Below are 11885 nucleotides of genomic sequence, written 5' to 3' on the forward strand. Positions count from 1 at the left end.
GGCAGCCCCAAATATGGCAAAGCTCATGGAGAATCTGTCAACAACCCTGTGCTGATGAAAATACTAAATTGCTTTCCACCTTCACGCCCAAGCTGTCCCAGCCCACCTCCAGCAGTGGATAAAAGGGAATGCCCAGAGCTGCTGGAGCCAGAGAAGATTGCAGACTTCTCTCTGCTCTCATCAACTCCGTTGATCTTTCTGCTCTTCTGGATTTTGATTCTGCTTGGAAAAAAACAGCCATGTCTCGTCAGTCTGTCTGCAGGAGCTTTGCAGTCGGGGGGAGAAAGGGATTCAGCTCCTGCTCTGCCGTCGGTGGTGGATTTGGAGGTGGTGGCGGCCGGAGCAGGATCAGCTACAGCTCGTACTCCTCATCCCGGGGAGGAGGAGGAGGAGGAGGACACTGTGGGGGGTTCAGCAGCCGGAGCCTTCATAGCATGGGTGGCAGCAGAAGGATCGCCATGGGCGGATGCTACGGCGGTGGTGGATACGGCGGCAGGATGGGTGGCTTTGGTGGAGGAATGAGCTGCGGAGGGATGGGTGGTGGTGGAATGGGTGGCGGAGGAATGGGAATGGGTGGCTTTGGTGGTGGAATGGGCGGTGGGGGAGGAATGGGTGGCTTTGGTGGTGGAATGGGCGGTGGGGGAATGGGTGGAATGGGCGGCTTTGGCGGTCCAGGCTTCCCTGGAGGCATCCAACCAGTGCAAGTTGACCCCAACCTTCTGCGTCCGGTCCACGTTGAGATTGACCCCCAGATCCAGCAAGTCAAAAACCAGGAGAAGGAGCAGATCAAGACCCTGAACAACCAGTTTGCCTCCTTCATCGACAAGGTGAGAGTTTAGGACTGGGTTTTTTTGGAGGTGGCATGTCAAACAACTTCCCTGGGGTGTGGAATGGGAATTTTTTCACTTACCACCAGCTGTTGGAGTTGTCAGACCAATGCCTCAGCATCAAGTTGTAATTAGTCAGGTTTTATTAAGTAGCACTGAACAATAGAGGAGGTTTTGTGCTAATGGAAGATTAAAGAGAGCATCTGCAGGATATTCTGGGGAATTCTCTTGCCAAGGCACTTCTGCATCCTCATTTCAGGTGATTCAGGGCAAAGTCATCATTGTAAATTTAATTGTCCTAAGAGTTCTCATTGCTGGAATTTGCTTTTTGATGAGACTTTCTTCTCAAAGCCTGCTTCTAGAAACTTCAGAGCATTAAAACCCTTTCCAACACTCTTGGATAATTTTCATTTCAAATAGAAGCTGCAGAAATAGAGAATCCCTCCCAAGAGAATCCATAGGCAGTTAGGGAATAGAAAATTAATCTTTCTTGACTTCAGTGCTGGAAAGATGATGGCAAAGTCCAACCCTGATGCTGTGGAAAACTGGGATGATGTTTTTTACTGGCAACATCTTTTTGTCCCCAAGGGAGAAGTTCAGAATGACTCAAAACTTAATTGTCTAATAATAAATAAATTAAATAGTGGTTCTCATGCACTTCAGGAGCTTGGCTGTCTGAATGAGACATAGGTGGGGAATGATTCCTTGGGCTCCCAAAACTCCCAGCAGTGGGGTGTCTCCTCGGGGAATGTTTCACACACCCTTTGTTGGCTGTAGGTCCGATTCCTGGAGCAGCAGAACAAGGTGCTCTCCACCAAGTGGGAGCTGCTCCAGCAGCAAGGGCCATCGGGGCCAAGGAAGAACCTGGATGTGATCTTTGAGAATTACATCCAGAACCTGCGGAGGAGGCTGGAGTCTCTGCTGGGGCAGCGGGGGCAGCTGGAGTCGGAGCTGCAGAACATGCGGCAGTACGTGGAGGAGTTCAAAACCAAGTGAGTGCGGGGACGGATGGGGAGGGAGTGGCCGGGAGAGTGGAGCTGGTGCGGAGACCCCGCGGGTGGAGTGACCAGGGGTCTGAGAGTCTCACCTTGCCCTGCCCCCACCACAGGTACGAGGAGGAGATCAACCGTCGTACGGCTGCTGAGAACGAGTTTGTGGTGCTGAAGAAGGTGAGTCTGGAGGCACTGGCACGGATGGGGTGTGGGGGGACAGGAGGCCTTGGGTGCCACCAGCTTTCTGGGATGGGAGGAAGCCAATGTCCATCAGTGGGGTCTTTTCTTTAGGATGTGGACAGTGCCTACATGACCAAAGTTGAGCTGGAAGCCAAGGTGGGAGCTTTGACTGATGAAATCAACTTCCTGAGGTGCATCTATGAGGAGGTAGGAGCTCTCCCTTCCCCTGGGTGAAGTTTTAATGAGGGTGTGGTGGCCAAAGACACTGAGGTCGGACTGGGCGTCTTTGTGGGTTTGATCTGGAGAGGTTGCCTGGAGCTGCTGTTCGTCTCTCCTGTCATCAAATGGTGCCTCTGACTCATGTCTTGGTTGCAGGAGCTGTCTCAGATGCAGACGATCAGCCGGGACCTGTCTGTGGTGGTGTCCATGGACAACAACCGGCACCTGGACCTGGAAAGCATCATCGAGGAGGTCCGGCGCCAGTATGAGCAGATTGCCCAGAGCAGCCGGGCCGAGGCCGAGGCCTGGTACCAGAGCCGGGTGAGTTGGGAATGGGTTGAGGCTCCTGGGACAGCCCCTGCTGTTTGAACCACCGGAGCTCTTGGACAGTTGTGTCACTGATGGGTGTCTTTGTCCCCACGTCTCCAGTATGAAGAGCTTCAGAACACTGCTGGAAAACATGGGGACAGCCTCCGCAACACCAAGATTGAGATCCAGGAGCTGACCAGGAATGTCCAGAGGCTGCGGGCTGAGATTGAGAACGTGAAGAAGCAGGTAAGGGACCATCAGCACCTCACGGGGTAAGAGCTGTGGGCTGGGTCAGGATGGGGCTGGGAGGTGAGAGGGAAAGCAGCCATGAAAATTCGTGTCCTTTGGAGGAGATGGATTATTTCTGTCTGTTTTCCCTCCAGTTTGTGCCATGAGGATGCTCCAGCTGAGGCTGGGCAGAAAGGATCTCACACACTGGTTTTCTCTTCCCCAGAACCAGCAGCTGCAGTCAGCCATTGCTGAGGCTGAGGAGAGGGGCGAGATGGCCATCAAGGATGCCAGGAGGAAGCTGGAAGAGCTGGAATGTGCCCTGAACAAGGACAAGGAGGAGCTGGCTCGCCTGCTGAAGGAGTACCAGGAGCTGCTGAACACCAAGATTGCTCTGGACGTTGAGATTGCCATGTACAGGAAGCTGCTGGAGGGAGAGGAGAACAGGTACTTAATTGGCATTTATTTGACTAAATTCTGGACAGATTATAAGACATGCAGGTAAACCCCTTGAATCCACACTAAAGATTGATTTTGTGTCATTCACACTCTAATTCCCAAATATATATTAATTCTATCAAGCATAAACATACTTAAGTAGGTTTTCCATCTTAAAAGAATGGTAAAGTTTGCTCATTTATTTAAAGAGTAAATGGAAAACTCTGGAAAAAAAAATTGAATAGGTTGATAATTTTTTTTAAGAATAATTGAGAAATATAAACTTGTACAAAAAAGGGAAATTCTCAGCTGCCGAGCCGTGCACTTCCCAGAGGATTAACTGCTCCCATTTTCCCTCGCAGGCTGTGCAACGACAGCATGTCCAACGTCAATGTCTGTAAGTATCGGCCTCGGGGCCCTTCAGAAGTGGTAGAACTTGTTCTTTTGGGCAACAGGTGAGTAACTTGTGCTTCTCTTCCAGCTGTGATGGGCAGGACCACTGTCTCTGGAGGCAGAGGAAGCATGGGAGGAGGATTCGGAGGCAGCGGCATGGGAGGAGGATTCGGAGGCGGCAGCTGCGGAATGGGAGGAGGATTTGGAGGCGGCAGCGGCATGGGAGGAGGAATGGGAGGAGGAGGCATCTGCGGAGGAGGCAGCAGCTTTGGGGGAGGCAGCATGGGCGGCAGCTGCGGGATGGGGGGAGGAATGTACACTGGGGGCTTCTCCTCTGGAAGCGGAAGGATGTGTGGCTCTGGCGGGGGATCGTCCTCCGTGCGGAGATGCGTCACCACCACCTCGGTCAAATCTTCGGGAGTGAGATTCTGAGCCCCGAAGGTTGACAAGGAAAGAAGCATCTCCTCTCTCCTCCCGGCAGCAGCCCAGCCTCCCGAAGCCCAGCTCCGGTGTCCTGCAATGGGATGAACTGTGTTCCTCCCACCCAACTCGTCCCAGCTCCTGGTCCCACCTGGGGGTTTGGTGGCGATGCCGTGGGTGTCCTGGCACCGGTAGCTGCCTGGCAGGAGGGGCCGCTCTGCCTTCCTCGCTGTGTTGTACATTTCTTGTGGCAAACGTGTATAAAACCCCTCTTTCCTCCTCTCTCCTTCTGTTCCATGTCCCCACCTCCCTTCCCCTGTGTGTGTGTCCTGCCCTCATCCCCAGGATGTTGCCATTCCCAATAAATTGCAGAGAACATTCACAAAGTTGTTGTGTCGCTGCTTCGGGAGCCACTCTGGAGGGTGGTTTGTGCTTTGGGGAAGCAGCTTGTTGGAAAGCTGGGGGTCACTCTCTGCTCAGTGTGTCACACCTGTGCTTTGATGGAACCGAACAGGTGGGGAGGGATCAGAGCAGGCATCCCAGCTCAGGAGATGACTTTGACTCTCACCTGAAGGCACAAGTCCAGATGGTGGGTGCTGGATGCTCAGTTCACACAACGCTCGGTAACTGTGAGCCAGCAGAAGACCAAACAAAGGAATACAGGAGCCTGCTCAATTTTTAGGCATCTCCTGACATAGTGAATCACCCAGTTCATCCCTGGAATCCTGTAGAGTTATTCCCACAGCAGATTTCTGCAATTGTTGGGTCTTGAAACCTCCAGCGCAGTGGGGTCCAGCACCTTCCCAGTCACTGAACAAATACAGGCTGCCCTGTCCCGATTCGTTGGGCTCAGATTTAGGCACACAAAGGTACTCAGTGCCCACATCACATCTCTCCATGTGGCAACACTTCAATTCCTGAAGCTCTAGGAAAGAAATTTTCTCAATCCCTCTTGGATTCTGGAAGCTCTGCAAAGGGTCTGCTGAAACCCATGTCCTGGGATTTAGGCAGGAACATTCCCAGTGCCTCGTGGCCAGACCAGTAGAGACCAACAGAGGCTGATTGATGATGAGAATCAGCAGTGGCAGGTGGGAGCAGACACTGGATTTCTCATCTGAGTCTCCTGCTCTGAGTGGTTTTTGGGATGTGATGAGGGGGTGGCAGGGTAGGAGCCCCTTGGGTGGGAGAGCAGGTGAACATGGATAAGAATGGATCAGGATATTGGTCAAGCACCTGCCTCTGGTGCACACCTGGGCTGTGGCCAGGTGGGATGCACAGCTAGGCACCCAGAGAGCACTGGGAGCACCGGAGAGCCATGTACCATCCCTGACGAGCCGTGGGAAGACGATGGGCTGGGAAGGTGTGATTCATCCCCAGCTGTGAGCTCAGGTACCATCCTCTCCCTGAGAGGCCGATTAATTCCCCAGTGGCTCATCCCTGCTCCAAGAGCAGGGGGGAGAGATTTGGAGGAGCTCAGGAGGGGGTTTGGGAGGGGAGTCTGGAGTGTTTGATCTGAGTTGTGCTGTGGTTCCTCCACCACCCGGAGAGATCAAAGAGGCAGAAAACACTGTCAGTGGTGGTTCAGGAGTCCCACAACAGCCTCTGGGAGTTGCTGATGTTCCCAGAGTGGGCCAGGAAGCTGCAGATTGAAGAAGAGGTTCAGGAAAGGCAGTGGGCTCTTGGAAAAGGGAATTCTCCCTGCTTTGAAGGGTGCTGGAGCTGGGATTGTGGCTACGTTTGGCCCAAATAAAGATGCTGAGTAAGCAATGCCTGTGTAAAGCTGGTGTTGTGCCAGGAGCACTTTGAGGTTTGGCTTGGGGCAAGAGTCACCTGTTTTGGTGCTTAATCACCTGTTTCGGTGTTTAATTTTAAGAGTCTGTTTCTTCTAAAGTTTACAGTGAACTTTACACGGCGTTGTAGCGCTGCTGTGAGGAGTCATTGCGACACCTTCTCCATGCTCTTGGCTGGGTCAGATGTGAAGCTGGAGCGTGGCTCGGTCTCCATCCACGTTTTCTGCCGAGCTCACATTTTCCCGGTGTCGAAGATTCTGCTGTGCGCAGCTCCTTGCGCAAGAGATCTGAGGGCACGGCTGGAGCCCAGCTGCCTTCTGAGTTTTACGTGGAGGAGGTTCAGGTGACTCCAGGTTTGGAATAATCTGCACATCTTGTCTGAAGACGTCAGAGTGACTCAATCTGGGTGTTTTATCTGCAGGAGCTGAGTGTGGTCAGCACCCAGGCATCTGGCTGACTTTGCAGATCTTCCTCCTCGTTGTGGAACCTCCTTGTGGGATGTTCCAGTGAAGTCCTGGTGCCTTCATGCAATGGGTTTGGCAGTTGGGAGGGAGGCCAGGAGAAGGGACGGTCTGTTTTCTCCACCTCCACCCGAGCCCTTCTACAGCTCCCCTGGGCTGCTCACCATGAGTGAGTGTGCTGGGCATGGGATGGTCTGGAGAATGTAAATCTCCATCTGGGAGATGACCATGGAGAAACCAGCCCATCTTGATTGCAGCTGCTTTTGGAAGGGAGGGTGTCCCCTCCAGGCTGTGGGGATGCTGTCCATTCTCCTGCTGAAGGAACACACACCTGGGCAACCTTTGGCCAACCATGACTTGTGTCCCTCAAGGGTGGGATAGCCCTTCCCCAACTGTTTAGTCCATTAATGGTGGGATAATCCTTGGCCAACTGTTGAACCCTTCAGTGGTGAAATAATTGTTGGACAACTGTTGAATCCCTAAGGGTGGGATAATCTTGGCCAACAGTTGAATCCCCATCACGGTAACGTCCTCCCCTCCATCTCATTCCACACAATCTGTGGCTCCAGAAGCCTCATCCCAGTGACAGTCAATGACATTCATGGTTCTGATTTCTCCAGTGGCTTTCGGAAGTGTTTTCCTGGGCTGGTTTCCAAAGCGTTTGCTGTGTCTGTGGCCACCAGCTGGTTCCTAGGGATGCTTTCAAACCACATTTACCTGCTCAAATTTCCTGTGTGAACAGGAAAACTCAACACACGCAATTGGGAAGCTTAAATATGGGATATTGTTGGACTGCTGAAGTGCTTTAAAATATGTATTTCCCTTTACTTTTATTCATGATTTTCAGGAAATAAGAAAGAAATGTTGGCATTTTTTATCAATAAAATTCATAAATGTAACTAAAATATTTATTTGATCAGTGAGGCTCAGAAGGTACCTTCAAGATGTCCTTCATATGCGCATCTGTATCCATTGCCAGGGAGCTGCTGCATGAAATTAAACATTATTGTCAGTCATCATTACAATATCTACTGCCTGGAGCGTCCTTTCCATCCTCTGTGGCTTGACAATACCTGTGGTCATTGGAAAAGCACAAGTAAGGACTTGGACATCCTTGTTCTCTTACCCTGGTGCTCAGAATCCCAGGACCTGGTTATCTCGGGCTCGGTGGGACACATTTTGGAGGGAAAAATCCCACTTGATGCTCTTAGAAAGGAACTAAGCAGCTCCTTTCTGGATGAAAAAGAAATGCTGACCTCTGTTAAATGTTAATGATGTGGCATGTTTCCACTTGGAAAGCCATCGGGAATTTTCTGCTTAACAAGGAGATTCAGGGTGCGCTTGGGAGAATTGTGAAAGCCTCATTCTACCTGAGTTTCACCAAAATCCTTGCCTGGTGTGGAGTGTCAGGCAAAAAATCCGGAGTCAGACAACTTGTGGAGTCATTAGGAGCAGGCAGGGAAGTGAGAGGAGGGAATAACATGACAACATCACTGTAAAACATATTTTTCCAGATGTCATAAAGATATGGGAGTCCACTTAGGGAGACCTGCCTCAGTGCTCCTGCTTTTCCTTCTGCACAGCGAAGCGGATTTCTGGGTGGAGTCACCAATTTGGCAAAAATCTGTTAACCGCACCAAGCTGATGAAGACAGTAAATTTGTTTCCTCTTCACGCCCAAGCTGTCCCAGCCCACCTCCAGGAGTAGATAAAAGGGAATGCCTGGAGCTGTGGAGCCAGAGAAGACTCTGAGCACTTCTCTCTGCCCTCAGCACCAGCTCAGCTCTGTCTATCTCCTAATCTTCCCCAGTTTTGGGTCTTTTGAGAGAACCAGCATGTCTCGCCAGTCTGTCTGCAGGAGCTTCGGAGTTGGGAGCAGAAGGGGATTCAGCTCCTGCTCTGCTGTTGGTGGTGGCTTTGGAGGCGGTGGCCGGAGCAGGATCAGCTACAGCTCGTTCTCCACATCCAGGGGGTTTGGAGGAGGCAGCGGACGCTGCGGAGGATTCAGCAGCCGGAGCCTGCACAACCTGGGGGGAAGCACAAGGATTTCCATGGGCAGCTCTTACGGCAGTGGCTACGGATGTAGAATTGGTGGCTTTGGTGGAGGATTTCCAGGAGGATTTGGTGGCATTGGAGGAGGTGTCATTGGTGGAGGAATGGGCGGCTTTGGTGGCCCTGTCAGAGGTGGCCCTGGGTTCCCTGGAGGCATCCAACCGGTGCAGGTGGACCCAACCCTCCTGCGGCCAGTCCACGTTGACATTGACCCTCAGATCCAGCAAGTGAAGTGCCAGGAGAAGGAGCAGATCAAGACTCTGAATAACCAGTTTGCCTCCTTCATCGACAAGGTGAGAGGCTGGAGCTGAATTCGCTTGGGAATGGGAAAACTGCAGAAATTCCTTGTGCTCTGGAGAGGGAAATACTGTCTTTCTCAGCTCAATGTGGGGCTGTGATTGTTTCCATTGGGTTCCATCTGGTTTCCTCCTGAGGAAATGTCAAAATTTAGCATCCACAGAGAAACTTTCTCCAGGTTTGGTGGATGAAAATTCTTCCTTGGTTTTCTCTCCAGTGCAGGCGGGCCAAAGGGATGGGGATATACTCAGTGACAGAAGTGTTTCTTTAAGTCTTTTTCTGGGATAATTTTTTCTCAAGGAACTTAAAATCTAGGAATGAGATTCAAAAACTTCCTGAGCATTTCTTATTTCAGTTTTTGCAGGTAAGTTCCCTTTAAATTATCTGAACTGGGAGAATGTTAGTTATAAGAGTGCTCCCTGTTTTCAAATATATGACATGTATATATGGAATATGATAAGAGGAATGTTCTTAAATGTGGAGACTAATGAGATTTCATTCACTGGAAGGTCAAAAAGGATCTGATGCTCCTGAAAATTAATGTCAAAAATCCCAACTGGTATTGGAAATAATGTGCAAGATTGGAATGGAAGCATTTCAATAGCTAGAGCACCCCCCCGGAAAAAAAAAACCCCAAACCAACAAAACAAAAGAGAGCAGAAATATAGGAGAAAAGAGGAGGAATTTGAGGATAATGGGGAAAAAAGGAGAAAAAAAGGAGGAATTTTCCCCTTGGAGCAATGGTCCTGTTAAGGTTTTGGGGAATGATTCCTGTGGCCTTCCAAATCTCCCAGGAGGTTTGAGCAGTGGGGTGTCTCCTCGGGGAATGTTTCACACACCCTTTGTTGGCTGTAGGTCCGATTCCTGGAGCAGCAGAACAAGGTGCTCTCCACCAAGTGGGAGCTGCTCCAGCAGCAAGGGCCATCGGGGCCAAGGAAGAACCTGGATGTGATCTTTGAGAATTACATCCAGAACCTGCGGAGGAGGCTGGAGTCTCTGCTGGGGCAGCGGGGGCAGCTGGAGTCGGAGCTGCAGAACATGCGGCAGTACGTGGAGGAGTTCAAAACCAAGTGAGTGCGGGGATGGATGGGGAGGGAGTGGCCGGGAGAGTGGAGCTGGTGCGGAGACCCCGCGGGTGGAGTGACCAGGGGTCTGAGAGTCTCACCTTGCCCTGCCCCCACCACAGGTACGAGGAGGAGATCAACCGTCGTACGGCTGCTGAGAACGAGTTTGTGGTGCTGAAGAAGGTGAGTCTGGAGGCACTGGCACGGATGGGGTGTGGGGGGACAGGAGGTAAAGACATGGGAAAGACTAAGCTCCAAGATGGGCAGATCCCAACAAGAAGAGCCAAGAGTTCTTGTGCAACGGGAGAAAGCCATGACCCAGTTCTGGGATCTTTTCTTTAGGATGTGGACTGTGCCTACATGACCAAAGTTGAGCTGGAAGCCAAGGTGGGAGCTCTGACAGACGAAATCAGCTTCCTGAGGTGCATGTACGAGGAGGTAGGAGCTCTCCCTTCCCCTGGGAGGCTGGAATTGCAATGAGGAGGCCAAACGTTGAGGTTGGCCAGGGTGTGCAGGTGGATGTAGGCTTGAGATGGTGCCTCTGACTCATGTCTTGGTTGCAGGAGCTGTCTCAGATGCAGACGATCAGCCGGGACCTGTCTGTGGTGGTGTCCATGGACAACAACAGGCACCTGGACCTGGACAGCATCATCGAGGAGGTCCGGCGCCAGTATGAGCAGATTGCCCAGAACAGCCGGGCCGAAGCTGAGGCCTGGTACCAGAGCCGGGTGAGTTGGGAATGGTTTGAGGCACCTGGAGCACAGGAGACACCAGAGTTTTTGGTCAGTTGTGTCACTGATGGGTGTCTTTGTCCCCATGTCTCCAGTATGAAGAGCTCCAGAGCACGGCCGGCCGGCATGGGGACAGCCTCCGCAACACCAAGATTGAGATCCAGGAGCTGACCAGGAACGTCCAGAGGCTGCGGACCGAGATCGAGAACGTGAAGAAGCAGGTGGGGGTTGCCCAGTGTCTCACGGGTTCCTCCTGTTTTCCCTCCAGTTTATGCCATGAGGATTTTCTAGCTGAGTGAGGGCAGAGGGAATTGAGAAACCAAATTTCTTCTCCACAGAACCATCATCTGCAGTCAGCCATCGCTGAGGCTGAGGAGAGGGGCGAGATGGCCATCAAAGATGCCAGAAGGAAGCTGGAAGAGCTGGAATGTGCCCTGAGCAAGGACAAGGAGGAGCTGGCTCGCCTGCTGAAGGAGTACCAGGAGCTGCTGAACATCAAGATTGCTCTGGACGTTGAGATTGCCATGTACAGGAAGCTGCTGGAGGGAGAGGAGAACAGGTGAGACCTCCCACCATTGGCTGGGCTGTGGTTCTGTCCTGCCTTGGGTCAGATTAATCTTTAATCATCTCTTGCAACCCATTTAACGTTGAAATCTCATGACTTTCCTTTTTTCCTACACATTTTGAAGCCCAAAACAGAAACGTGGTCCCCATGGGGAATACTTCTCAGGGGACTTGACTGATCTTATATGAAACAGGATATAAAAGGAATATTTGGGGAATTTCATGGAGTTTTGCTTCCAACCATATTAGATTAACAACTGATGTTCCTCTCCCTACACAGGCTCTGCCTAGAGAACCCCTCCAACGTGAATGTCTGTAAGTATTCACACATTGTTTTCTCTGCAGAATTACCTTTATCCTGGGTTTTGTGAGGATTCCCAGGATGTTGCCTGATGTTCAATGAGCCTCTCCCTCTCTTCCAGCTGTGGTGGGCAGAACCACCATGTCCGGAGGCAGATCTGGCAGCTTTGGAGCCAGCAATGGCCTGGGCGGAGGAGGAGTGTGCGTGGTTGGCAGTGGGAGCGTCATTGGCGGCAGCTGTGGTGTGGGAGGAGGGATCCTCAGCGGTGGCTTCTCCTCTGGAAGCGGGAGGATGTGCAGCTCTGCAGGTGGCAACTTCATGGCCGGGGGTGGCTCCTCCTCCGTGCGGAGATGTGTCACCACCACGACGGTCAAATCCTCGGGGGTGAAATACTGAGCCCTCACCTCCGTTCCCCCCAGGAAAAGCAGCACCTTCCTCTTCCTCCCACCAGCAGCACAGCCCCCTCCATCCCCATCAGTATTCAGGAGGAAACAAACTGTTTCCAGGGGAAATCTCCCCACCGTGAGATCGAAAATGAGACACATCCCTCTGGCCCAGCCTGGCCCTCGCTGAGCCCTGCTGGGGTGAAACACCTCCCTTGTGGGTCCCCGGCACTGCAG

The 11885-nt window shown here is 52.0% G+C and overlaps 1 protein-coding gene across 1 annotated transcript; it reads left to right on the top strand.

Annotated features, from left to right (window-relative positions):
* Positions 1 to 239: 239 nt before the first annotated feature.
* LOC309583380 (uncharacterized protein) lies at positions 240 to 11661 on the top strand (the record flags this gene model as incomplete). Its single annotated transcript, XM_082299040.1, has 18 exons — positions 240 to 827; positions 1605 to 1819; positions 1936 to 1996; positions 2111 to 2206; positions 2375 to 2539; positions 2648 to 2773; positions 2982 to 3202; positions 3556 to 3590; positions 3675 to 4006; positions 8083 to 8601; positions 9461 to 9675; positions 9792 to 9852; positions 10012 to 10107; positions 10233 to 10397; positions 10496 to 10621; positions 10739 to 10959; positions 11245 to 11279; positions 11387 to 11661. 18 exons carry the CDS (start codon positions 240 to 242, stop codon positions 11659 to 11661), a joined length of 3552 nt encoding a protein of 1183 aa, XP_082155166.1.
* Positions 11662 to 11885: the final 224 nt, after the last annotated feature.

This window comes from Coloeus monedula, assembly GCF_965178545.1.
Source record: "Coloeus monedula genome assembly, chromosome: 30".
Taxonomy (NCBI): domain Eukaryota; kingdom Metazoa; phylum Chordata; class Aves; order Passeriformes; family Corvidae; genus Coloeus; species Coloeus monedula.